Source organism: Poecile atricapillus, chromosome 1 (genome assembly GCF_030490865.1).
Source record: "Poecile atricapillus isolate bPoeAtr1 chromosome 1, bPoeAtr1.hap1, whole genome shotgun sequence".
NCBI lineage: Eukaryota > Metazoa > Chordata > Aves > Passeriformes > Paridae > Poecile > Poecile atricapillus.
Window position 1 is genome coordinate 158447651 of NC_081249.1, and position 27786 is coordinate 158475436.

The window sequence follows — 27786 nt, forward strand, 5'->3', positions numbered from 1 at the left end:
AGGCCTTTCACCCTCTTTCTATAAGCAAAATAATCAAAAACAGAATGCCACAAAACCAGATGACTGTATGCATATTTCCCTTTCCTCTCTTGGAAAGAAAAGACAAGAAAAAGAGTTCAAACACAGGAGTATGAGTTTAAACATTTATTTAAACAGAAATTCCAAACCACTCCACCCTTTAACCTTTCAAAGAAAGACAACGACAAACTAGTTTTCAGCCAGAGTGTCAGAGCAGGCATAAGTTGTGTTCCTCTACAACTCAGTAGCAATACTAGCAGGAGACCAACATATATGGAGCTAGCACTGCGAGAAGGGGAGAAGTAAAAAGGGTTTGAAACTGCTCAAAGGCACTTCAGCCTGCCTGCCTTTCTGTTTTCAGCCCAAGACAAAGGTGCTACCTTTAAACTGCTTTTTTTTGTTGCATAGCTGGCTGGTGTGAAATCGGTGGTCTGTAACAGGCACAACCTGGATAGCGTGAATCCTCTAAGGCACATATGAGATTGTGGAGCATAGGGCATCCTCTGTCAGGAGCCCTAATCCTCCACTAGATCCAAGGGGAATCCAGTCTGTGCACCTAGCTTCCCAACTGCAGAGCATTGAGAAATGAGGATAGCAGTGCACTGCAGGAGAGCGACTCTCATCAGCTTGGTGCTTGCTTATTGGACATGGCTCAGGCTCAACTTTTCAGTCCTCAAAGGCACTGTTGCATGCAACCAACGACCCTCAAGCTGGGACCCCGACCTGAGAACTGGCTCCAACGCACGTGGGGGAAAGGAGAGCAGAGTCACAAGGGCAAACAAGCCTGGCTGTACCAGGGCACCTGATTCTCACCACCTGCCAGGAGGGCTCTCCTCCTGCCTTGCTTTTGGTATCAGTGGACAGGCACACTGGAATGATCCTTGCCCTGGACACTGCATTGGGAAAACAGCACTTGATTCAGCTCCCAGATACTAGCAATAGGCACCAAAGAAGTATTTAAGGAGCATTACGTTATGAGCAAAGTTTGGCATCCACCTCTAGAGACAAATGGGGAATGCTGGATTCCCCAAACGGACTCTCAAAAGAAGTCTGTCAGAGGTGATACAACATCCACCTCCAGTAGACCTAAGGCAATTCTAGTAACATGCCATTGATAGGGATCATTTAAGCCTCATGAAATCACAACCCCATTCTCACAGCAAAGGTGAGAGAAGTTAGGACTCCTTGGAGGTGCCATGTAAGGCAGGGGAGGCTAGGAGGCCTGGGAGGCTCCCAGGGATCCTACCAATCCCATAAGCTTTTCTTCAAAGTCAGTTCGCTAATAAATTTAAGGGGAATAAAATTAACCTCATTCTCTAACAGAAAATGAGTAAATCTTGAGCATCAGACCATGCCTCTTCCCATCTCAAATTTTCTGGGGAAAGCTTCTTACTTCTTGAAAGAAGGCGAATTCCGGACTGAGATTTGATCATTCATGGTCTTTGGGGAAGGCTACATCCTGTGACCACAGCAGTAGTGACCTATTCTGGGTAGGAAATGGCATTCCAGCTTCATCAGAACACTGAGTAGAAAAACACAGATTTTTCCCACACCCACACAGAGTGTAGGCACAGGGACTGAGGAGAACAGAAGCCAAGCAGGGAGCAGCTACAGGCTTATGCCAAGAAACCAGAAACTCTGGCACCCAAACCAAGTTGAACAGCTGGAGCAAGAAATGGGTAACTTAATCTGAGGCCCAGATGCTGGGCATCTGGTTGGGAGGCAGGTGGTCTGAAATCAAGAACTACAGATCCAATCTCAGACAGTTCCCACTACTGCTACAGGAAACACCTGATTTACTCATCTCGGTGCATTGCCTGGAAGTTGGAAAGCCCTCAGCACCCAGAATAAAGCCTTCAAACTCTGTCTATACAGACCAGTGGACACAGCCATATGGCCAGAAGCTATGCCTCGAGGCCAGGGACATGCTGTCTACTATAATCTCCCTAAGGGGAACATCTCCACTGCCTCCAGAATGATACATTCGCTGGTCCCTCTGCACCTGAGCAGAGGGATGCAGCCTCACCGGCGGGGCCTTACCCTGTGGTAAGGAGAGGATCTTAGTCCTTCACTCCTCTGAAGTGAAGGTGGCGAGTCTTAGGGTTCAGCCAGCTTCAGTACAAAACATGTTTCCTCCTCTCATCTAGAGATGCAGTGATGAATACTGGGGTCCCAAAGGCAGCTCCCAGAAAACAGTGAAACAATGAAAGGGCCACAAGCTGCTGCTGGAGCCATCGCCATAATGGGGCCGTTCTGCCTCATGTGCAGAATTGACAGATAAGGTACAAAAGAGGAGCTGCTGCTGTTTCAATCACTGAGCTGACCTAGAGCTCAAGGGCCCTCCCCCTCTCAAACTCACTCCTAGTTCATATCAAACGTACATGGGTGCTGCTCTGGAGCCTCCGGCCTCGCTCCTTGTCTGCGAGTGACCTGACGCCAGAAAAGCCGCTCTCTGCATTCGGTTAGTGTGCTGTGAAGTTAGATGGATCCCAGTGGGCTCAGGAGACTAGAGGTTGGAGCGGCACGAGTCCGTTCCCAGGAGACACCAGGAATCTGAATCCACATCAGGTTTCGGATCCACTTCCATCTCCTCTTTGGTTGTTTGTGTTCCTTTGGAATGAACCTTCACCTGTCAAAACATACAGCAGTTACCCAAACAGTGCCAGAAAAGCTAGAAGCTGCACAAGGCCCAGTTTGTATTCTCCACAGCCATCTGTGACTCTTCACAACATCTGACTCCCCATCTCTTCTCATCAGTTGAAATAAAGGTAAATCCCACATCCCTCAAAGAGTGGGCTGTCCTCAGAGGAAACTTCTTAGCTTCATTCCTGTTTTGCTACTGTCAGAGCCTGCATCAGCAGCTTATACAAGATACAGGCATCTTTCTTAGTCCCACCAAATTCTGCTCTGATAGAGATGGCTGTTAAGAGCTGCTTCCTTGTGCACAGCTTCCACAATCTGCAGGAGAACGGTGAGCCCTGAGCATGGATGTGCACCCAGATGACGGATTCTCACCTGCTGCATTTCCTCCATCCTCCTGCAGAACCGCTGGAGCTGGGCACTCAGACGAATGGTTTCCTGCTGCAGCTTCTTCTGATCATCCAGACACTGTAAAACCAGGCCTCGGAGGTGCGTCACCTCCACTTGCAGAGCACTGCACACGCAGCCTGCACCAGGAGATGCATCCTTCCCTTCACCACACGGTAAGGTTGGACTCAGGCAAGTAGGCTGCAGAGGCATGAAAGTCAGGCCAGGTTTGAGTGCAAGGCCAGGAGTTGTATATACAAGAAAAAAATACGCCCAAAGTGTTACCCCAGCTTATTCCCCGAGTTGCCAAACTTCTAGCAGGCAGGGTCAGCAAGCTACTTCTCTTTCTGTCTTCTGTACAAAGCCACTAACTTCCTCCTTTTCCTGGGAAGGTTGTTTCTGTCTTCCTATCACCAAAATCCATCCAGTTTACCCCCATTTCCCAAAGCATAGGATCCATGCCTCGTTTTGGGACAGAAAACTCCTAGAGTTAGGTAGTCTCACAGGTTGTAATTTCTCATTAATTTTCTATATCTATTCTTCTTCCTATCTCACAACAAATTCTGCTTTCTAAATTTCTGTTTACTGCTAGGCTTCTGAGCCCTTGGCTTCTCTGTAATTTCCTATTGCATAATACACATTTTCCCACAGAACTGATCTCATTACTTTAAATCTGACCAAGAATCAGCTTTGTGTTCTAGATCCTTGGCAATTTTTCTCTTTGCATCATCATCTATGATTATCACCAGCCCTCTTTTCCTTGTCCAGATGAATTAAGCCAATCCAACAGTCTCTTCTCAGCTCTCCCCATAATTCAAACATTGCCATTTATGGTGCCCAAGAGCTTTTAGCCAAGCATTCACTTTTATAACATTACCCAGGGCTCTGTTTTGGGCTTGTTTAATCCAACAGGTTCCTCAGAGGCCACTTTGAGTCCTTGAAGTTTCTGGTAAGGAAGAGTCTCCTTCTCAGGTTCCGAAGATGCCATGCTCAGAGGAAAGGGGCTGTCAGGCATGGGGATGAATTCAGCATTCTCCAGCTCCTGGATACACAAAAACAGCTCTGTCAGGCCTGCCAACTTCCTGCAGGTCATTTCATCTTCTCAATCGATGCACCAACACCCTCTTGTGGTAAAACAGGCAGCAGGGCCATAAGAGCTCTGTGACACATGGCTCAAAGAACCTATCAGAGTACCCCTCAAAGGTGGAAGGGGCCACCCAGTTTTCCCAGCCTAGATGCCCATTTTAAGACATTTCTGAGAAACCACATTACCTTCCGTAGCCAGCCAGGGCAGGAGCTGCTGTCAGCACTGTTGCCTCCCTTAGCTTCTGTAGTGCTGATCCAGCCCCCCAGCTCACGATCTGCTTCCATGGTTCCCCGAAAGCCTCCACTGGGATTGGGGGTTTCTGCTTCCTGTTCATTATCCTCTTCTTCTCCTCCCCCAGTTGTGCAGCTCTGAGGCACTAGCAAAGAAAAGAGAAAACTGTATACTTTTCCCCACCTCTGCTATTCCTGTTGCCACACCCTAGATGGAGCAGAGAAGATGCATAAATTTGTACTGCATGGTCATGGTGAGAGCACATGCTAGCATTATCTCCCTCAGCAGTTTAGGTCCTAACACTCCCTGCAGACCTCTCCACAAAGGCTTGTGTGCAGCAGTCTTTTGCAGTTTCTTGGCCTCAGGCCTCCCACAGGTCCAAGAAACTGGATTCGATCTCTCCAGAAATTGCCCCCATAGAGCCCCTTCCCATATCAGCTCCCTTCAGGGAATTCCTATCAGCTTTTCCTTGAAATTGAAGTTCCTCAGCTACAAAGGCCTCCCTGTGCCCATGCTGTTTCTCTTCTGTTTCAGTTGTTGCTTCCTCAGGTTTGGGCCATCCCTTCCCATGCATGGCACCAACTAGATTTCTTCCCTTTGAGCTCTTCTGTGAGGCCTTTCGAACACAGAGAAATCATGCTGCAGGAACAAACTTCATCCACTCAAACTGACCACTGAGAGGACTTAAACCAGAGCTCCCCAGGGCAGGTTACTTACCGGTACCAATGGACAGACCACTGCTGTTGGATCGTATTGTTTTTGAGTTCAACACCTTTTCTGCAAGGAGAGAAGCGTGCTTTCAGTTAGAGTGCCACACAGAAAGCAGGATAACTCCTAAAAAGCCAGTGTTGCAGGCCTATGGCTCAGAGCAGATTGCCACATTTTCCCCAGAAATCTGGCCTGCTCTCAGGCAAGATTTACACTTCCCTGGCAAAAGAATGTATCATCATAAACAAGATCCCAAAACTACATCCTACATTTACACTTACCAACAATGATGATGGTGTGCCAGCCACGGCACGACAGGTCTGGAACATGATGCAATGATCCAAATATTGGCCGAGGCCACGAGGTACAAATATCTGAGCCATGAGCTCTCTCAGTCGATGTCATTGCCAGACGTCCGTTCCCACCATTACCCCAGGCAAAGATATGGTTGTCTGAGGAGAGAGAAATTCAGGGGTTCAGTTCCCTCCCTCCTTCTCAGCCCGTAATTGCTGTAAGAATCAGTGTTTCTGCTGTAACTACTATCCCAAAGTATCTAATCTACCAGCTCCATTTTGACAGTGGGAGAACAAACCAATAATAAATCTAACAGGCAGCCACCAAGTCAGTACTCTGCAGCCTCAGGGACAGTACTTGGGGCTGCACAGGGGCAATTAAGAGGACAAGATGGCCCCCGTCTAGGAGGATTTCTTTAGCACTGTGCTGTGGGGTTGGTAAAAGAAATGATCAGTGGGAGACAGTTAACCACTCTGCAGATGAAGTTTAAAGTAACCCACCACAACTTGCCAAAGACCCACTCACCGTCAGTAGCAGCTATGGTGAATTCATCTCCACATGAAACCCTGATCACCTGCTTACCCCCCAAGGGGCCTCCCAGCAGGTTTATTCCCAGGTGCTTCTTATAGTCCCCAACACCAAGCTGTCCACACTTGTTGGAGCCGAAGGTCAGCAGGCGGCCTCGCTCTGCGAGGAGGAAGGAGGAGACAGTCACAGCAAGAGCCCATCTCTGCAAGCAGCCATGCATACAGAGCACAGGCAGCAACAGCCCATGAACAAGAATGGCTCTGCTGAGCAGCCAGCCAGGCTGGAAAGGGATAGCACCAGCCAAAACAAATGGCTTTAGTCTGGAAACACCTCTCCAGTTCTTTCTCCCACTGCTTCCCTTTTCTGATGCTGGGGGCTGGGACTCACAGCTCTCTGACTGCTACCGCTTGGGCAAAACCTAAGTGGACCATAAATGATTGCTCTGCTAGCCCAGAGCATGATTCTTCCCAAAACATTTTTTTTTTCCCCTTTAAAAAAACAGGAAGACTGACATAGCTGCTTCAGCTGGCCAGGAAACAAGACTGCTGAGAAACAGGAATCCTGAGTTCCTGGCGCAGGCATGAACCTTGCTACCAAGAGCAAAATCCCCAGTGTCAAGGGCCAGGCTGAAAGGGCAAAGTTGATGTAATGTAATTCAGCAACCTGCATTCTTACTACACAAGGCTCTCACCATCAATAGAAGCTGTGTGTGTCTTCCCTGGAGAAATGGTACGGATCTTGTAGAAGGACAGCTGCTTGGCCAAAGTAAGGGAAGTGGCGTATGGCACCTCACAGTATGTCTGACAAAAGATGTAGGTAAGCACAGAGTGAAAAAAGTCACACATTCATCAGCTAAGACCTATTCAAGCAAGTTCAGGTCTGACCACGATATTAAACCTAAAGTTTAGGTTTAATGGACCAAAAGTCTAGGTTTTAAGACTTAAGACAGTCCTAAAACAAGTATGATAAAAAACTGCCAGAATCCGTACCACTGGGTAAGTCACCAGAGCAGCTCACTCTGTTTCACTACCTCAGATCTGACATAAGCCTACAGGGCAGACAGAACACTGAGGAACAAATTGCCTCCTCCCACAATCTCAGCATCCATTGTCTTAACTGGAATTAAAGCATTGGCACAAAGCTAATGAACAGTTTGACACAGGACTTCAATTTCCCCATATATTACTGCCTGCTGGTATTTGGAGCCAGAGGTGCAAATGCACTTACATCATGATTGATTATCCCTGACGTGCACTGATTCAGGCCCAGCTTGTTGAACTCGTTGAGTCCGCATGCCAAGACTTTGCCTGTCTGGGTAAGCAGGAAAGTTCCATCACAGCCACAGTGAACGGACACAATGTTTAAAGTCTTCGGAACATCCACCTAGGTGGAAGAAATATATCCTAAGAAAATAAAAATCCCAACACCTATTACATGGAAGCTGGCACATGGAAAACATATGAGGGTAGAGCAAGTAGCACAGCTAGTCTGGACACAATCAATAGTCAATACAGTTATTTTGAATGAAGGTGTAAGAATACCATAAAGTCTGTAGCATATGGAAACTCTGGTCACAAGGCCAATATTCAAGGCAGACACCAGTGACCAGCACAGGAACCTGAAATATGATACACAGACAATCTGGCAAACACCAGACCCAGTTAGGTGAGTGGGGCTGGGTTTGTGTCTGTGTTGTGTGGGTGATACTGTGTGATCACAGATCTTTGGCTTCCAGACACATCCTTACTTGTTTCTAACCCCCAGTGGGTTGGAATACTCCAGTTACCTCAGCACTGTATTTCAAGAGGGTTTTATTTTCAACAAATCTTTAACTCATTATATTACATTCAAAGACTCGCAGTAGTTGCACTGCTGTGAGTTTCCTCTACCAACCCAAGGTAAGCCATTTGGTATTTCTCATTATGATTTCTACAAAATTAGGCTGGCATTTCCAGTTCCATCATGGAAATCTGAGCAATGAAGCTCTAAGCTACAATGCTGTCTGGTTTGTAAGTGGTATGACTCTGCCACGATCTCTAGGAGAGAAACGAAGCAAGATGAAGTGAGGAAGTTAAAACCCTTGCAAACTCTATAATATCTCAGAAGAAAACACCTGAGCCTCAGAGAGATAGCATTTCCAAACAACAGCCAATTTGGATTTATGCCCTTGCAGATCTTGAGAAGCAGTCACAGCCCTACCTTCTGAGGGGTGTAGTGATCTTCTTCTGAATCCAAGCCCAAGCGCCCTGCATCAATGAAAATCCTGCAGTTAAAAATGGCCTCACCAGGAGCCCATATCTAAGAACTGGTACTGTCTCTCCATAGTCCCAACAGAATCTCCCTACAGAACTAGAATCTCCCTGCTCCCCTATATCCATCATTGCCCACCAATCCTCAAGGGAATCCAACTTCACTCACAGAACCATTGCCCTACCCACAGGGAATCCAAGTGGCACCCTAGAGCTTTCCAAAGTAAAGTCCTAAGGCTTCAATCTCCAGTTCCCCTTTTTTACAAGGAAGGAAAGTCCCAAAGAAACAATGTTTTTTCCCCTAGGGTACATTCCAGGCAGCCCTCACCCAGGCCCTGCATTACACACCTGCACCAAGCCACTTTCTGGCAGGCATCTCTCAGTGTCTTTAGGGTTCAGGGACACTCTACCCACCGTACTCTCCACAGCCCCATGTGTAGACTTCTCTGTTCCTGGTTAGCACTGCCACATGGTTATCTCCACATGAGACCTGCTCCACAGCATTGGTAAGAAAGAAATCCAGCTGCAGGGGCTCAAGCACTTCAGAGCCATAAGCCTTGTCAACGCCAATGCATCCGTAATAGTCTGAGCCAAAGGCATACACCTGGCCTTCATCTGAGGACATAAAGGAAGCTTGGTCAGCACACAGGACTCATGTTAGGCTGCATATTAACCTCCTAGGACATGATCAGAGCAACTTCTTTTCTGAAATCATCCTCTTTAGTGCAGAAGAATGTCATCAGGAGACTATGGAATCCTTTCTTGTTCATGTTAAGAGGGATCTTACATGACAACCTGCAGCTACTTCAGTGGCAAAAAATCTTTGGTTGAACCTGCCAATTTCTTCAACAGTAACCCACAAATTGATTCTGTGGCTACCTAAGTCACTCCTTCCTCAAAATGACCACCTGAGCTCTCTGTCAAATCCCTGCCTTTTCAGCACTGGAAAAATAAGCTTGAAACTACCTTCTTGAGAATCACTTGCATGGGTAAAGCAAGAGAGAGTCAGATTCTTCTGTAACAGACAACACCACACCTAACACCTCTAAAGTATGAGCAGGGCTAGAACCAGAGACAGCTACCAGATGTCAAGCATTCTGCATTTAACAGCAAATCCTAGATACACATTCTATTTCATCACCGGGTGATTATTTCCCCACACAGTCCAAAGAAAGTTTAGAATATTCTCAACTTCAGGCTTCAAAGTTTCAGTACAAGCATGTATGGAGGGAACACATGCACTGATAAAAGCAGAGACTCTGCACAGACACATGGATTTGTGGTCAACACTCAGCTTTATCACCAATAAGGAGCACATCCTTAGCAAAATCCCATCCTTCTTGGGAGTCAATATCTTCCCCTGTGTAATAATGTTTATCTGTCTCAAATGTTGAGATATAATCTATCCCAAATGTAATAATGTCGGTACTATCCTCAAAACTGAGGGAGGAGTAACATATGGGGCTTTCTCCTATGTTAGTACAGCAAAAAGCTGTACTAATCTGATGGTGAAAGCAAACACCTCCAACAGCTCAGCAGCTTGAAGGGACTTGTCAGTGCCTACGCATCCATAAAAGTCTGAGCCGAAGGACTTCCAGCTCTCACCTGTGATGCACACTGTGAAATCATCTCCACAGGACACCTGACGAATGGCTTTTCCCTGAAGCTTCTCAACATGCTTTGGCTGCCGGTAGGAAGCTCTGTCTCCATGTCCCAGCTGCCCGTGCAACTTGGTGCCCCCCTGCATATTCTGCAAGACAGAAACACCTGGTGAGGTTACATTTCTACAATCCCAGAGATGGTGTCAATAGTTAACAGCACCTCGAGCAAACAACAGAAGACTGCGAGGAGCAAGAGAAAATGTTCTGTCTGCTCTCAGGAAGGGACTGCTATCTCTGTGCATATAGCAGGCAGCAATCTCAATGGCAGCAGAGGCTCTCTGGCAGTGATGCACTAACAAGGAGTTATCCAGTCTCAGGTCAGCAGCTGGTGAGGAATCCCTGCTCCTCTCATCTGCCAGGCTACTGAACCTGCTCCCTGCTGCAGGACTGAAATTCATCCTTCAGCTTTTTGAACTACTTTTCTAAATCCTAATGGCTGTAAAGAAATGCATAATCTGAAACAAATGTCATTGAAATGGCCTGACACAGAAATTATACGGGATAAACAAAACAAGTAGTGTTGAAACAAACTATTAAGAGCCAGCTGAAAGTTTTCAGTGGTTGTTCCGGCAGGAACATCCAGCAAATTACTCCAAGGTGTTCTCCTCCTATTTGGATTTACTTCCTTTCTCATTGATTTATCTTCCAGTCTGTTTTAACAGATTCTGTATAATCAATATAAAAACCCATGGAAGTCTGGAGATGGAGAACACCTCCATGTCACAGACCATCTAAACCTGAGAAAACTGAATTTGATTACTTAAAATGCATTATATGCTGACCTTTTTTATTCACTTTAAACTATTCCAGAATTTCCACTCATCATAAAAAGCAGAGTTGTTTAGCATAAGATCCCTCTGCTTTCAGATGCAAGTTGCCCTGCAGATGACAACTGTATTACAGAAAGGTCACTCATCCCACCCATTCTGATCTTGAAAAACCCTCCTTGAAAATACAAAAGCCAACAGAGAATCACTGAGTCTCCACTGCACATCTAGTAGTCAAAAATGGAATGAAGAGATGTTTGACTCAAGTGTTTGGGCCTATAAGACCCATCTACAAGCCTCAAGTGCACAGCAAGCCTCCAAGACACTTCCTGTCACAATCAAAAATGTCTCCCAGAAACAGACTTTGAGGGACCTGGGTCAGCCCCAAATCAGATGGCCTCAGTGTCCACTGCAGTCAGATTTCTCCTTTCCAAGCTTCCTGCCCATCTGATTCAAACAGGCTCATGAACAATCGGCAGTAGATGTGAACCCTCCTTTCCCACTCTCCACTTTCCCTGCCTGCAGTTTGTCTCACTTACCACCCAGGTGTAGAGCTCCTTCTCCACTGTCACCACAGCAAAGTGAGTGTTACCAGCACACACCTGGCGTGCACTGCAGCCACTTTTGATGGCATCCAGCTTCTGGGGGGTGGACTTACCACCGCCCCAAACGTACACCTCACTAGTGCGTGAAGTCACCACTGCAATGGGAGCCTCATTCATGGTAGTTGACCTGCACAAGACCCCCCAACAAAACACACATGCTTTAAATAATGAGTTTGCATTCCCTGTCATCACCCATTTTCCTGTTGTTGTCTAGCAGTTTCCTCTTCAAAACCATTCATGGTTTTTATTTTCAAAAACTGTTCTTCCAGCAAACTGAACAGCCTGTGAACAGGAACAACTTCACCTGAGGTGCTCAGATAGTGTTAGTACTTCCAAGTTTATGAGGAAAAAATGGTCAAATTCTATCTGATAAATAACAGACAACCAGCTACACATGTCACAGAAGCTATACATGCTATACATGTCACAGTTGCTTCACAGAGCAACCCTGCTTACAGGCTTGCTGGGAACTGTGTTGAACTTCTACTATATCAGGTTTTGTAGAAGATATTTATATTAATGAGATATTCATCATTCAGACAGTTATATTCCTCCTGCTGAAGGGAGTCTGTGTGAATGGAGAGATCTACATTACAACTCAGATATGCAGGCTATAAAGATTACATCCTCAGTAGGACAGTTTAGAGCTGGATGGGACCTGCTGAGGTACAGCTCCAGCTATACAAATAAGAAGGATATAAAAGGCAGAGTAAAACACAGGACAGTAAGCATGCAACTGCTGTGTCAACTTTCTAGCATTCAGGGATCTTCTAAACTACACTGTTCCATTAAAGTTGTCACAGGCTAACACTCTCAGTTCCTCTCTGGGGAGCTGTTCTCTCCATACTTCCCTTCAAACACATGTCTAAATAATTACCTTGGTCGCTTATTTGGCCCATTAAGCAGTGTGACTTTCTCTTCCATCTCCCTGCCAAGGGAGAAAAAGGATTTTAGAGAACAGCAACATTGTTCTGTGCAATTTACTGACAAGCAGCACACTCAGACTATTTTCCTTTCCAATAAAATGCGGCTGCCCCTTGGAGGAAACGTGGCAGCTGTTTACTAGCTCACAGCAATACACAGTAAGTAGGGCAGAAGTAATGTACCACACAGCTAACAAACTTCTAGAAGAGCTGAGGACAACAAACTCTGTCTGTATGAAAATGCCACCAACCAGTACCCACATTGCACAAGAATAACCTTCAATGGCTACATATTATGAGGATTTAGGCTTTTAGCAATGCATACAGCAAGACAAAACTCAAACTCAGCTGATCACCAAGCAAAACAGTATTGGTATAAAGGACTAAGTCTGTTGCTCTCAAATAAACCAATGTGGGATAGAAACAGCCCAGAATTATTGTCCACCTTTCATGATAAGATAGTGTGTGCAGGCTGATGGTCAAACTAAGCTAAAATGGGCTACTTCCAATGCAAGTCTCTCCCAAAGAGGAAGGCAACAAAAGGAAAAAGTAAGGGTCTCTATACTGAATGATCCACACATTTTGAATATATATATATATATTAAAATATATATATATTCAAAATGGCTTTTTCCAGTGACTGCAACAGGATCTCTGTGACTCGTCATTCACAGAAATTTGAAGAGTAGAAAGAAACATTCTTCAAAGAGTCTCAGAATGGAATACCTCAAGGTTCTCAATACAACAGCTTCTAGGGATGCAGAGACCTTTCCCATGCACCAACAGAACATCAGATCAGAAGAAAAGACTGCAAAAATGCACTTTTCCCCTAAAGAGAATGAAGTAGTTAAATATCTGCCTTACATCAGTCTAAATTCACCTAAGGATATCGCTATGAAAGCATAAACACCCTCCTGTTTTCCCTATCAGCCACCTAGGTTTCAGGCAAGACCATACAATTACCTCCTGCGTTTGCTGAGAAGGGGAAGTTCAAGCAATTCATCTGCAGTGGGTCTCTTTTCTGGGTCCTGAAAGAAGGAAGCAACAAGTAATTCTCTGGGAAATACTTATCACCTACAACAAAATCTTGAGCCAGAAGACCTCATTCAAGCCTGCATGGACTTCCTTCCTTGACTCCCTTCAAATATTTGGAGTGAATAGGGATAAATACCAGAGATGTGCAGGAGGGACTTGCATGCTCCAAAGGTATTAATACTATGTTTGCTTTCAATAAATTAATTCCCTACAGAAAGCCAGAGCCTTAAGAGACTACTGAGATGGTGATCCTACCTCCACAGCACTGCATTAAAAAATAATTGCTTCTATCAGCCCATTAAATACTTGTGATCAGAGTAAACCCAGCACACCTCCAGAGCCTGTAAGACTGAGACAAAGCTTTCAGAGGACTGGAGAAAGCCCAACCTTAGTGATGCCTCGGGCCTCATAAAAATTACCCTGCATTAACAGTTCATATACTGAAACAGGCGTGTCATTCCCCTTCACCTCTGAATTCCATGGCTGAGACAGCTGGGAATGGGTATTTGAAAGTTTTAAAGTATTTCACCAACCTGATCAAGGCAGGAGTTCACCATCTGGATCAGCTCCCAGGAGTAGACAGTGGAATCAACCTCCATGGCACGATTTCCCTGTACAATCTTCACACAAAGGTTCAGGGGATTCTAGGCAGAAACCAGAAACCAGCCATAATGGAACCAAACTCGAAAACATGTCCAATGGGGAGAGATGCTATAGGCCACCACTATTTTCCTCCTCCATCTCTGATCAGGACGCACCCCTCTTCTTCCCTGCCTAGCAGGTTCTCCAGAAATCTAATAACAATTCCTGCAGAAATGGTACCTCTGATAGCTAGGACTTAGTGGCAACATCCAGCTTTTCACCAAATTCTCTAACAGTGCAGGGCGAACAGGCTTCTCTTTGCATGAAATCTCTGCTGGACATTGCCATTAAACACAACGCAGCAACAAAGTTGCTGAGGACTCCAGTGCCATCACTGGAGAAAGCCAGGAAAGGATGATATTTTCACACCTTCTGTTTCAGGGTTACAAAATCTACCACAACTAGCAGCTTTTCTCATCACATGGCACAAGGTAGCAAATCACATGTCAGCCAGCAATGCTCCTTTCACCCTCCCTATGCCAGCTTGACCAGACTTCTCTCGCCACCAAGCTTTGAGAAAGAGTAACAGCATTAGATCCTGTGAAATCTGAAGGCCAGAACTATTTGCCACAGATGCTACACAGAAGATTCACAGCTAGTAATGCTAAAAGAGCAAAAAGAGTACATAATCACAAACTTCCTCCTAGAAGTGGAAAGGATACTTCATTCACAACCATGATACAAATTAGCACAGTTATTATTATGCATCTAGTAAACACGGTCATCAGACAAGGGTGGGTTTGGCAGAAGTCAGACTGCTGCATGAAGGGAGAAGGGAAATCTGCACAAAGGGTAAGGGGAAGCATTCAGTTATTTTCTCTGGCTATAGCTGTCACTCTCAGGCCACTCTTTTTTTAATTGGCAGATTTAAAAAACAACGAAAGAAAAACAACTGAAGAAAGCAAAGTATGAATCTTAGGACAATAAAAAATAAGGTTATTCAGTCCATACTGGTTTGCAGACTTACAGTAGCATCAAAGGTCCTCTTCAGAGTAAGCAGCTCAAAGATGACACAGCCCACAGCCCAAATATCTGATTTGAAGTTGTATTTCACACCCTGGCAGAGTTCTGGGGACATGTAATATGGAGTTCCCACCAGCTAGGAAAAATAACATTTAAAAATCAGAAATGATCCAGCAGCCTTCAATTCAGGAGCTCTGTATCCATTATGTTCACACAGGACAGAGGCATTGATCTGATGCAGCACTGAAGTGATATACCTCCCTAATGTGCTGGAGGGACAAGAACAATAAGCACACTTTTTCCCCTGTCATCCACAGACCTGTCTGGCCCTGAGCTTCCTAAAAGATCCTAGATACCTCTCTTCTCATGTACCTACTTCTCACTAGAGTAATAGTCACAAAAAATAGTCACAGCAAGGACTTTTCCCTCTCTTAAATATACATCATTTAGAGGTAACCAGGGCCTTATGTACTGACCAGGCATATGGAAACCATCACACGAGGTTGAAGAAAACAGGATCTAGCAAAGCTTCCAAATACAGATGCCAGACCTTAGCTATGGAGCCACTCTGATTGCAAGATACTACCAGGACAAAGGCTGCTCTGTCTCAAAAGAAAAGAAGGGTTCCTTTTGGGTCAGTATGTAGAAAGTTGGCTTGAGTCCCACCCAAAAGGCTTTCACTTCAGAAGTGGACTTTCTTGAACAATTGTTATGTGTAGAACAAACATCCCCACCACACAAAAAATCCAAAACCCTGCACATAAATACAAAGGCCTCCCAGGTACTGCAGAAGTAGTGGCTTAGCTCAAAGTCACAAGGAGACACAGAACAAACATGATAAAAGATATAAGAATGAAGCTTCCAGATGAATGGAGCTCACTCCTTAGAAATAAACTAGACAGCAAAACAAAATAAGACAGAAATTAGAAAAAGGAGAAATATTTATAGATGACCTCTTTTCAACTCTCTCAGCAAAGCTCCAAGGACTACAAAGCCTGCCCTTCATAAGACTCTGCAAGTACACTGGATACCTAATGGGCACATTCAGAATCTGCCATCTCCCTCCCATTTCCTGTTACAGAGCGTGACCGCTACAGAGCTACACGAGTCCCAGCCATGGGAAGGTTGAGAAGCCCTAAGATTTTGAGTATCACATAGAGGACTAGGACACTGCACCTAAACCTTTTTTAAGCAAAGGATAATGCAAGCCTTCTGTAAGAGAGACATTTTCTGTATCTTCTTTGGTAAATGGTAGAAAATGATAAATTAAGAAATCAGTGTTTAGTAAGCAAGATGTGAACATTCTACAAAATCACAATTTGACTGGTACAATTACAAATACTGATAATAACATCTTTTGCACTCATTTCCCAAAAAATTACTTCCAGTGTGTCACTGGTCATTAGGTCACAAATTGAGTAAATACACCAGAGCACAGCCAGCAGATAAAAATCAAAATATTGTTGAACGTGTATAGTTCAAAATTTTTCGTATGTGAAAAAGGAAAAAACAATGCTTGCAGGCGTAGTAGGTATAGATGAATACAGACAACACAGGCAAAAACAAACCTAGAAATTCACAGCACAGACCAAACTGCTTTTGAAAGGCAGAAGGCCATGAAAAGTGTGATAAAACAGAAGTGTTTCAGCTGAAGCCCAGCCTAGTGATGGCTTTATGCAGTAGCCTTGAGTTTCCACTTACAATGGAACTGCACAGTAGTGGTCATGTTCTGGAAGGAGACTGACAAGTATTTAACTACACATCCTAACAGAACACCAACACCTGGCATTCAACTGAATAATACAGCCTGGTAAGGGGAAGTGTGAGCTGGCTTGTGTCCCAAACTATAATAAAGGCCTTTAGCAGACAGGAACCTCAGACAATGTCTCCTTTTCCAAGCCTAACACTCACCACAAATTAAAGGAGCTGATAAATCCAAGCTGAACCTTTTAGGTACCTGCAATACAGTTTAGCCTGTGTCCTAACTGGCTGCAAAAATGCTTTCTGGCAGGGTCTGGAACAAGGGCATGCTCAACAGCCTTCTGGTAGAATTAATCTCTCCTACAAAGCTTTGCCCCCCTTCAGGAACATCACCAATAAACCATACATCTGGTTCCCATAAGAAGCATAAGTGCCTTGCTTGCTTCTTCACAATTGAGTTCAGAGTCTCAATAATAAAGAGATTTGAGACATGCCTGTGGCACAGTGCAATGTCAGGCACACACATCCAAGCTATCTCAGATCCATCTGAGGGAAAATTTACCTGTTAGCACAGCAGCATGACAAAATTAATTTAATTTGTTAAGCTGGCCTTAACTAGCCCAGAGGGAGAGCATTGTTCTGATGGGGCTATAATGCTGCCTCTGTCCTTCAGCTTGCACTGCCTTCCTGTTACACAGATTCACCTTTACAAGTACCATGCCTAGGGGAAAGAAGAGCAGTGCTCTCTAGCATGGCTATGCTAGCTCGGGTACAATTCTATTCCCAGACTGGCATCTATCTTTAGTTTACTGCTGCTTTCCAGAGAGACAGACCTCCAAAAGGTAACCTGGGAGCAAGGATATCTGCAGGCTGTAACACATCAGCATATATGCCAAAATTAGTGAGACAGATAAAGTTAGGAAGTAAAGTTGTAGCAAGTTGGATATCCAAGCAGTAAGTGACAGGACAAGAAGAAATGGCCCAAAGCTGCACCAGAGGAGGTTTACATAAAGTACCAGAAAAATTTCTTCACTGAAAGGGTCAGGCATTGGAACAAGATGCCCAAAAAAGTAGTTGAGCCACCATCTCTGGAAGTGTTCAAAAAAATCTGTGGATGCAGCACCTGAGGACATGGTTTAGTGGTGCACACAGTGGTGCTCAGTTAACAGTTGGACTCAATGACCTTAGAGACCTCTTCCAATCTTAATTCTATGATACCATAACATTGAGGGAAACTGAGGGGTGAGGGAAGGGAAAGTAACAGAAAACAAGCAGCAAGAATGTACAGTGTCCCTGGTCTTCTGCAAGGCATGCAGAGATGGAAGAAAAACACAACTCAGTTTGCACATAAAGATGCCAGATACTCACAGTCTCAGCCATAGAATACTCAGAGTTCAGCTTCTTTGCCAGCCCATAGTCTCCCAATTTAATCAGGTTTGCCTTGGTTAGAAAGATATTTAATGTCTTTATGTCTCTGAAACAAGAAAAAAAAAAATTCAAACACTCAAATATGCTTCCAGATTTCACAGTTTTCCACACATTACTATACTTTCCCCCCAAAATTAGCTACTTGCTACTCTGCCAGCACTCTGTCACACACACATACACAGAGTTCTCCAAAAGCAATTTTGCCCCAAGTATCAGGGCAGTAACTCCAGTTATCCATGTTTTACCACATTCCCCACACAAACACAACACAGTTTCAGAAGCTGAGGCTCAGACACCTATGTAAAGGCCACAGATCAAAGATAGTTCTTTCCCCCTCTCAGTTCCTTCTCATATGAAGGTCATTGAGCAGGTCTTATTTTTGCTAGTTTTATAAATAGACCTAAGCCAGAAGACGCTGAGCTCACTAAAAACATAAGTGTAAGTATGAATATGTATGTATGCAAATATAAACACACACATGGAGGGTGTGAAACAGATGCCACTCTGGAACTTAAGCATAACGTCCTTATCCCTCAAGAAGACCTCTTTATAACATGACATAGGATTCTAGCCCATTAGGTGGCTGGGCTGATTGAGAAGGCTTTAGTCTAGGTTTGAAAGGGGAAGGAGATAAGACCAGGCTGGCTAGACATGAGCCTGTGGGCTTTATGCCAGTGTTGGGGGTGAAATCGACAGCACAACTGAAGTGCATCTGCACCAATGCACTCAGTGTGGGTAACAAACAGGAGGACCTGGAAGCCACTGTGCAGCAGGAAATCATGGAAATGTGGTGGGAGGACTCGCACCACTGGAGTGCTGCAGTGCAGCTCTTCATAAGGGACGGGTGAGCAAGGACAGGCAGTGGGGTGGCTTTGTACTTTAGGGAGTGTTTCAACTGCACAGAGCCCAGGGTCAGTGACAATATGGCTCGGTGCCTGCGGGTGACAATCAGGGAGAGGACCACTCAACCAGGATGAAGAGTCAGATTAGATTCCATAAGCAGCTGGCTCATATTTCATGATGACCAGTTTTTGTGGGAGATTTTAACCTGCTGGATGCCTGCTGGAAACACAACACAGCAAAGAGGCAGTCTAGGAGGTTCCTGGAGGGTATGGAAGATAACTTCCTGACACAGCTAGTTAGAAAGCCTATAGGGGCAGTGCCTGCTATTTCTGAACAAAGAAGGGCTGGTGGGAGATGCGGTGGTTTGAGGCCGTCTTAGCAACCACAAAATGACAGTTTTCAACTCTAAGTGAAGTAAGGAAGGGGGTCAACAAAACCTCTACACCTTGGAGTTCTGGAGGTCAGACTTTGGTCTTTTCAGGACATGGTTCCAGACAGACCCTTGGGAAACCGCTCTTAAAAACAAAAGTGTCTAGGAAGCTGGAAATTTTAGAGATGCAGGAGCAAGCTGCTGAAGAAGCTGGCAGCCTATGACTTGTATAAGTGCACTCTTTTCTGGGTTAAAAACTGCCTGGGTGGCTGGGCACAGAGTGAGGTGGTGATAGGTGTCACATCCAGTTGGCAGTCAGTAACCAATGGGGTACCCCAGGGCTCAGTGTTGGGGCCAGTCCTGTTTAATATCTTTTATCATTTTGGACAAGGGGATTGAGTGTACCCTCAGTCAGTTTGGAAACAACACCAAGCTGGGCAAGAGTGCTGATGGGCTGGATGGTAGGACAGGCTCTACAGTGGATCTAGACAGGCTAGATTGATGGGCTGAGGCCAATTGTAGTGGTTCAGTAAGGCGAAATGTCAGGTCCTGCACCTGGGCCACAACAACTCCAGGCAGTGCGACAGGCTGGGGGCAGAATGGCTGGAAAGCTGCTTGGCAGAAAAGGACCTGGGAGTGCTGGCCAGCAGCAGCTGAACGTGAGCCAGCGTGTGCCCAGGTGACCAAGAAGGCCAGTGGCATCCTGGCCGGTGTCAGGAAAAGCATGTCCAGCAGGACCAGAGCAAGGATTGTTTCCCTATACTCAGCACTGGCGAGGCCACACTTTGAGTCCAGTTCTGGGCTGCTCACTGCAAGAAGGGACATTGAGGTGCTGGAGCATGTCCAGAGAACAGCAACAGAGCTGGTGAAGGCCCTGGAGCACAAGTCTGATGAGGAGCAGCTGAGGGAGCTGAGGGTGTTTAGCCTGGAGAAAAGGAGGCCCAGGTGAGACCTTATCTCTCTCTACCACTGCCTGAAAGGAGGCTGCAGCAAGATGGGGGTCAGTCTCTTTTCCACGGTAACTGGTGACAGTTGTCACAAGAGGAAATTGCCTCAGGACACACCAGGAGAGGTTCAGGTTGGATATCAGAAGAATTTCTTCACTGAAAGGGTTATTAAGCATTGGAATGGGCTGTCCAGGGAAGTGGTCGAGCCACCATCTCTGGAAGTGTTCAAGAAACAACTAGACATCGCACTTAGTGCTATGGTTTAGTTGACATGGTGGTGTTCTGTTGGGCTCTTGAGATCTTGGAGGTGTTTTTCAACTTTAATGATACCATGATTTTATGATGTACTATGCCCAAGAGATTGAGAGGCTGATGGCCACAAAAATGCTGAACTTCAAAACTGATAGAAAGCACTGTCTCCCAGACTGAGTAATCTGTGTGCAGTTTCACAGATCAGCACAAGAGGCTGAAAATAGAGAGGAATCCCCCGCAGCATGATATGCTTTTCATGGCCAACACTTCATAACACCCTCTTTTCCTAACGTACCATCAACAACTTCCCAGTGTAGATCAGGAAAACATCAAGTAAAGCAGCACTTTGCATTCCTCCACTTGGGGCATCGCAAAGTCCTGGGTCACTCTGACAATGTCTGCAGCAGAAGGAAATCACTGCAAACATTTAAATAATTGTTCAATTTGTTATTATGGAAGGATTTGGGGCCACACATATTCATGGTAAGCAGGAAATCACTGCAAAGCAGGATAGACCTGACATCTGCTTCAGGCCAAAAACTCAGGCACTACTTTGCTGAGTGTAGGCTACTAACCCCTCATTAGCAAAGCCCACCGATTACTAAAGATTCAGAATGGCAGAGCCAGGATGCTATCCTACAGAAAACATCCTCACACAGCTGTGCCCATAAGTTCCAGCACATGATCCAACTGTGCTGGAAGTGGCAGTCTACATGTGCAATACTTCCCAGAACATCATGGCCTCCTTGAAACGCATGTAAGACATGAAATTTACTGCTCCCAAACAGAAAAGGGCAACAGAAAAAGGTAATTACCTAGACATTAAAATCTCAGAATAACTGTCAAAATTACCCCCACAAGCTAACAGACTGAACTAGCTCCTTAAGTAACAGGCCAAAGAAATAAGATTCAGACAAATGTAGGACAAATCTTCACATGTGTTGTATTAGAGCAATGGACAAATGCAAAGTCTTCATTACCATTAGTCTCCAGGAATTATAGAATGATGTACATTGGTTTGCAGCTATTAATTGTGGAACAGGTCAGAAGTACCTTTGGCCTGTGGTAAATGCTGTTCCTACCCACTTTAACAAATATCATTTATGTGCTATCGCAATAAAGGGCAAATTTACTTCCTTCCTACGTGGATAAACTCTTTGTTCACACAGCTGCAGTTCCATTTTCAAATACAAGATTTCCTGCACATTTATCACACGACAGTTTCTAGCCCAATAAAAAAGGAATTCTTAACATCTCGCAGATCCTATTACACTTTGGAGAGAAGCTCAGTACTTGTTTTAAACAAAGAAGGAAAGAAATTCTTCACTCACTCCCATGAACTGCACTGGTTACTTCAGCTTTCTGCATGCCACACTTACCTGTGAAGAATTCCAGCTCGATGAATGCAGCTCACTGCTGATGCAATTTGAAAGAGATACCAAACCACCATCTGCATAAGTAGGAATATAAACATAATGTGAGGCTTGAAAAAAAATTTTAAAAACCCACAAAACCCTACACATCCTTATCACACCAAGGCACAGCAAGAGGGCCTGGCCATACCATTTAGATGCTCTTTCAGGAGTATGAAAATTTTAGAATTTCCTGGTTTGCAAATATCTAAAAAAGATATTTCAATAGGTAGATTGTTCTACTTCCATTCATAGTGTCTGTCCTGACAAGCATCAGAGATTCAGTAAGTGAAAAGACTGAAGAATGACAACTAATGACCACTTGGGAAACATCTACAGTTGTGCTCTCCAAAATATGAATTGGGACCATTACATACTCTCCATGAGCTAGAAAGCCTTAGAAGTCACTATATGAGACAAGTAAGGGTAATCATTAATCAGCTCAGCATGCAGTGAAAGCAGACAGCAAAAAATAAGTTTAAATAAAATAAAGACAGAAAAAGAAAAGAGTAAGACAGATTCAAGGAAATTACTTGAAAAAAAATCCCCTACAAAATTAATAAGAAGGGAGAGAAAGAGAGCCCACTAGGAAGAAACACAGAAAGAGGTTTAAAAGTTAAATGTTTGCCAAGATGATAAGATGAAGAAAGCCAGCTCTCTTTCATTATTCCTCCCTTGGAACTATATACTGCTTATAGACAGTTAAAAAGGAAAATAAGAAGTTTCAGATAGTCCATAAATGCTTGTAATATTGAACCAGGAGGATGCAAATCCCCAGATAAACACAGAATTTTCCCACCATCACAATGAAAAAAAAATGAAGAAATACTCAAATAACCCTACAGATCCACAGAACATCAGGCCAGCCCCACTGCCCCCTCAAACCATTCCAAATTACCTCTTCTTCAAATAACTTGTCTTTCTGTCGCAGAATCTTATCATAGAGGTTCCCTCCTGTAATTATAAATGAGTGAAAAAGACAGAGAGGTTTGTCTTAGTTAATGGCAGCAGTTACTCTGCTCAAGTGCTGCTGGGAATACTCAAACCCCTAAGAGATCCATGGTCAATTACTATAGCTCTCTCTCAACATTCTTCACTTAAACTGGTCAGGCACTCACAAAATTAAGTTCTTCTTCCATCTAAGAACTTCAGTGGTGCATTTAACCCTAAGCAAAGAAGATTCTTTAATTCTTAAATTCTTTAACGATTAACCCTTTAATACTCCCTGAAAAGCAAATCAGTAAGCTCGGCCAGCAGTCCCTACTTTTTTACTTACTTTTTGTAAGTGCTTCTTGGGGTATGTAAACATGTATTAGCTGTACACCAAATCATGCGAGACTGTCGTGTTCAGCATTATATATACAAATAATACATTAAAAAAAAAGAAAGAAAGCAATCTTTAAGTCAGAGTAGTCCCTGAAAGCACAATTTACTGTCTTTTCCTACCTACTCCCCAGCTCTGACTGGCCTCTCCTTTATCTCCCCTGCCAAACACATTGGTGCAGAATTCACAAAGCGCTGACAAGAGCAGAACCACTAACAGAAGCCTGAAATCAGCAGAAATCTTCAGTGCACCCCATGACTTCAAGACAGCAGACTGAAAATCAAGGAGAGTTAAAAGAAATTATGCTGGGGGCTGCAGGTAGAGAAACTCCCTGACAGATCAGCACTGATCCCAAAACTCTGATCACCTCCTGTTGCTATTCCAATTCCTAATTATCATATAGTATGTCCTAATTGTAATGGATCACCAGGACCATTCCCATGGTGCAAGACAGCTTTTGGCTGCATGATTTCCATGGGCCTGCCAAGTGGTAAATTTCCAAAACAGGTTGCAAGGGCTCCTTTGTTTACTTGAGGGACTTAATGCAGACTTTCATGTTAGGAAGGTTTTTCTAATTAATATTCCCTTCACTTAATTTCTTCTCATTCAGCCTTGCTGTAACTTCTCAACATTTCTTTTTTCTGCCTTATGTTCACATTTACAAATTAGCTACAAACCACTCACAATTTAACCAAAGTATTTAGTTCTGCCTCTTATTACCAATGTCTTTTCTAGCCATTCAGACTTCGCAGGCTTTTAGTCAACTGTGCTCTTCATCTCTCTTTATGTCCCCATCTTTTTTGCAGCTTTTCTGAACCAAAGAGCAGCATGATAGGTACTACACTGCCAAAATCCTACACAAGGAGACAAGTTAGCTCTTGACTCATATATCCAATACCATGCATATGAAAACCACATTAATTTGGTATTTGTTTCATCTAATCACATCTAACCTTCCAACATAGGTTATTCTCTTTTCAATTACTGTATTTTATATGCGATTTCTTCCCAAATATATTTCATTCGTATTCACTGATGTTATCCCATGGTAAATCCAAGTCTTACAGTACCATGATATACACATGGAACTAAAGGCAAATAAATCAATAATTTGGCTTCCTCCTCTGTAAAGTAGGGGCAACATTTACTGAAATTTGAAATTCTTTTGTAGATCTTCAGAAGAGACAAGCCAATTAAACAGTAAAATCTTTGGATTCTGAGGAGTGTCTGACAGTGACTAGTCCAGCCCTACTTTAAAAATTACTTACAAATTATCTTGGGCTTGTACACTGCAAAAAAAAAAAAAGCCAAAGAAACAACTATTAATGCATTGGCAAAACCACTACATGGAAGTCCAAACAAGATTTCCTCTTTCTCATGTCCCTTGTTCTCTACCATTCAGACACATTCAGGCAACACCAGCTATGCACTCATCTCTTGGTTATTATTCCAAAGCCAACAGAGGCATTTACAAATGTGCACAGACATTAATACTACGCAGCTTTTCTCTGTGCCCTCCAACAAATGTATAGCAGCCCCAAGCATGCAATCTTTTCAAGGTAAGTAAGTAATTCGCACTAAGAGAACCCCTAAAATAAAAGGTGCCTCAAAGAGCTAACATTCCTCTATGCTTGCACTGGACTCCACCCTCCATAAGAACAAAAAGCAGAGAAGAAAAACCAAGCTGCCAATCGGAGTGTCTGACACCCTTCAAAAAGACTTTGTACAACTCTGTTGTGTTCTCCGACCTGTTCCAGTGAAAGCAATCTGTTGTACAAGGTGATCACAACACAATGATAGCCTTTTCTAGCAAAAAATACTTCTACCAATGAGCCAAGGCTTAACACAAGCCCTGTACAAACACCAGATACTTGGCCTGGGGAGCCCAAACAAGAGCCACACTGCAGTTCCAGGCACGTATCCTGTTCCAGCAGTGTAAGCTGTGTATGAACTCCTCTTCCTGCCACCTAAAAGCAGCTGCTAGTCACAACCTCATTGCAAATCCTTCTATCACTCCATCTGAGCTAGGACTGCTTCCCCTGCCAACTCCAAACACCACTAACTGAGCTACTCTTGGATGAAATTTAAAAATTTTCTCCACCACCAAAAGGACCGGGTTTGTTATTTGGGTTTTTTTTAATAGTGAATGTAAAACCTGAAAGCAGAAGGCAGGAAAAAGTCCTGACTGCAGTATATCATGACATTTTTAACTGACAAATTATAAACCTATGTAAATGACAGTACTGAAAAGACAGCCCCACTCTTTACTGGTAGAGAGGCCCAGATAGTCTTATGGTCTTTTCCCACTGCCCTCCTAAAGGAGCACAGCAAGGTGCACTGTGTTTATCACCATTAACCCAACCCTCCCACTGCACCAGCCATTCAGAAAACTCAAGAAATCATCTACTGCATAGATTGCCCACTAACTACTGGGCTTCTTTTTTTAGCATCTGAGACACAAATCAGAAGAGTTCTCAGTCTCTTCCTTAGGAGCTACGCAGCAGAATTCACCTCCACTCCTTTGCTCTCCAGATGACACCCCAGAAATACTTGCTGCAGGTTCTGCAGGAGGGTGTCCCAGACACCTGGCAGCTGCCTGTTTACAAATGGGAGTAGGGATCTCACCATTACAGTACTCCAGCTCAATCAGGAGCGTGGTGTTATCCATGAAGTGATTGTAGTACGCGATGATGTTCTCATGCTGCAGCAGGGCCAGGATAACGATTTCATTCAAAGCATCACGACGCTCCTTTTCTGACAGCCGGGTCAGGTCCACCTCTTTCCACACTACAAGTGAGTCATCCTGAAACACAAAAACATCTTTCAATTAAAAACACACAGTTATGAAGAGAACAGTATGTGCCTTTATAGCAGGAAATTAAAATAGCAGGAAAAATAAAAGACTTTCCTGTCTCTTACAGATTTCAGACAAATATTCTTCACAACTTAAGTTTTGAGGTTTGTTGTTTGTCATTAGAAATAGTGATGGCCTGAAGCCACCTTTCTCGCTGGCCAACACTCACTCTGGGGGAAAAAGTACCAAAACCAAAACACCAAACCAAGGGAAAGACACAGGGTTTGTTTCATTTCAACAGAAACTAAACATATTCCTGTTTAATAAAGGGAGACCATCGTATTTTAAATTCTGTAACTATAGGATACTGTACAAGACCATAAGCTGTTACAAATATTTAAAGGAGAAAGACTAAAGAAAAGAAAGAAAAAAAAAAAAAGAAAAAAAAACAATAAGGAAACCAGAATTAATTTAGATTTAATTTGCCTTTGTTAGGCACGTTGTCAGCCATGCTGTAAGTGATCTATCAAGTGAACAGTGTTCACTTACACCTGCCCAAGCCATGACACCTCAAGGCAGCCAGAAAAAAACTGAAGAACTTACCTTTAGAACTAAATCAAGCATTTTTTCCTTGACAGCCACTAAAACCACAACTACAATTGAACTGGATGGTATTAAACGAGTTGGGAGCAACGGGAGGACTGGCTTTTCATCCAACCTCCCCTGATTATACTGAAATGCTGAGCATGTGAAAGAGTTTACCTGTATGAGATGCCCCCATGTCCTCTGTGACTGGAACAAAACACAGAAAAATGAGTAGTCTACTAGCGTCAGAAGAATATCCACATCTCCCTGCGAAACCTCAGGGGACCCAGAGACCGGCAGTGCCCAAATGTTACAAACCCCAGACCCCGCGCCCTGCACACTGAGGGCTGGAGCTGTCACTCGGTACCGGGGCTGTTCCCAGAGCGGTGCCGGGGGCTGTCAGCGTCACCCGGGGGCTCTCGGTCACCGCAGGGGCCGAGCCCTGCTGCGGCTCGTCAGGCACCGGCGCCCTCAAGCACGGCCCCCGCCCCTCTCGGAGCGGCCCGGGGGCCCCTTGGCGGGGGCGGCGGAACGGGGCTCCTCTCCCGCCGCCGGGGCCGCCTACCTACCTCAGTGCGGCGGTACAGGGTGGCCTCGCCGAAGGCGCCGCGGCCCAGGGTACGGATGGGGATGTAGTGCAGCTCCTCCTGCTCGCCGGGCACGCCGCCGCCGCCGCGGGAGCCGCCCCTGCCCGAGGACTCGTTGCCGAAGTCGGAGCTGATGGAGTCGCAGTGCCGCTCGTACTCGCCCAGCGACATGGCGATGGCGGCCCCGCTCGGCCCGGCGCTCCCTCAGCGCGGCCCCGCGGGCTCCATGTCGGCTCCCGACGGCGACCCGGAACCGCTTCCCGCCGCTGCCGCCGCCGCGACCTCCGCGCTCCCGCCCCGCCGGGCCCGGCCCCCGCCCCGCCCGCCGCCGGGAGCGGGATGCACCGAGCCGCGGCTGTGCGCGAATTCACTTCCCAAGAAGACAAGAGTCCAACGTTAGCTTCTTAGAAAGCTTTCAGGAATAAAAAACTGTCTGAAGTAACTGATTTAGATCAAAAAAGTAATTACTGCTTACTGTTGTTGTTACATATGTTAATGTTTCTTTTTGCTTCGCCATGCTACACATAATATGCATTATTGAGAAATAATTGACACAAGGGAGAACACACACACGGATAATGACCACGAGTGTACCCCAAGCACAAAGATCTGCGGGAGTAGTGAGAGCACATGCAGTGGATACACATTTCACACTGCTAATAAAGCATAGCCATCTCCCTTTCTGTGCCACTCACCGTCCATCGATTTTCTCTCTGACGAAGAAATAAACTAAAAGCTTCATAAATTTTAGAGCTGAAGCTGCAATGACTTCTCTGTCATGAAGAAGTATTTGCAAGCCTAATCT

At 44.7% G+C, this 27786-nt stretch overlaps 1 protein-coding gene across 2 annotated transcripts; it reads right to left on the reverse strand.

Annotated features, from left to right (window-relative positions):
* Positions 1-129: 129 nt before the first annotated feature.
* On the reverse strand, positions 130-27238 carry NEK9 (NIMA related kinase 9). Of its 2 annotated transcripts, XM_058835198.1 has the most exons (23): positions 26964-27238; positions 26572-26601; positions 25641-25818; positions 22590-22645; positions 21659-21729; positions 17808-17913; positions 14743-14874; positions 13667-13777; positions 13062-13126; positions 12053-12103; positions 11110-11302; positions 9748-9892; positions 8557-8757; positions 8093-8139; positions 7121-7276; positions 6585-6693; positions 5891-6052; positions 5353-5523; positions 5081-5140; positions 4318-4508; positions 3923-4087; positions 3034-3246; positions 130-2647 (listed from the first exon to the last, which is right to left on the reverse strand). In XM_058835198.1, exons 1-23 carry the CDS (start codon positions 27150-27152, stop codon positions 2525-2527), a joined length of 2925 nt encoding a protein of 974 aa, XP_058691181.1. In that variant the 5' UTR covers positions 27153-27238; the 3' UTR covers positions 130-2524. The 2 variants fall into 2 exon arrangements, with proteins under 2 accessions (XP_058691181.1, XP_058691189.1); XM_058835206.1 differs by lacking the exon at positions 26572-26601.
* Between the last annotated feature and the right edge of the window lie 548 nt (positions 27239-27786).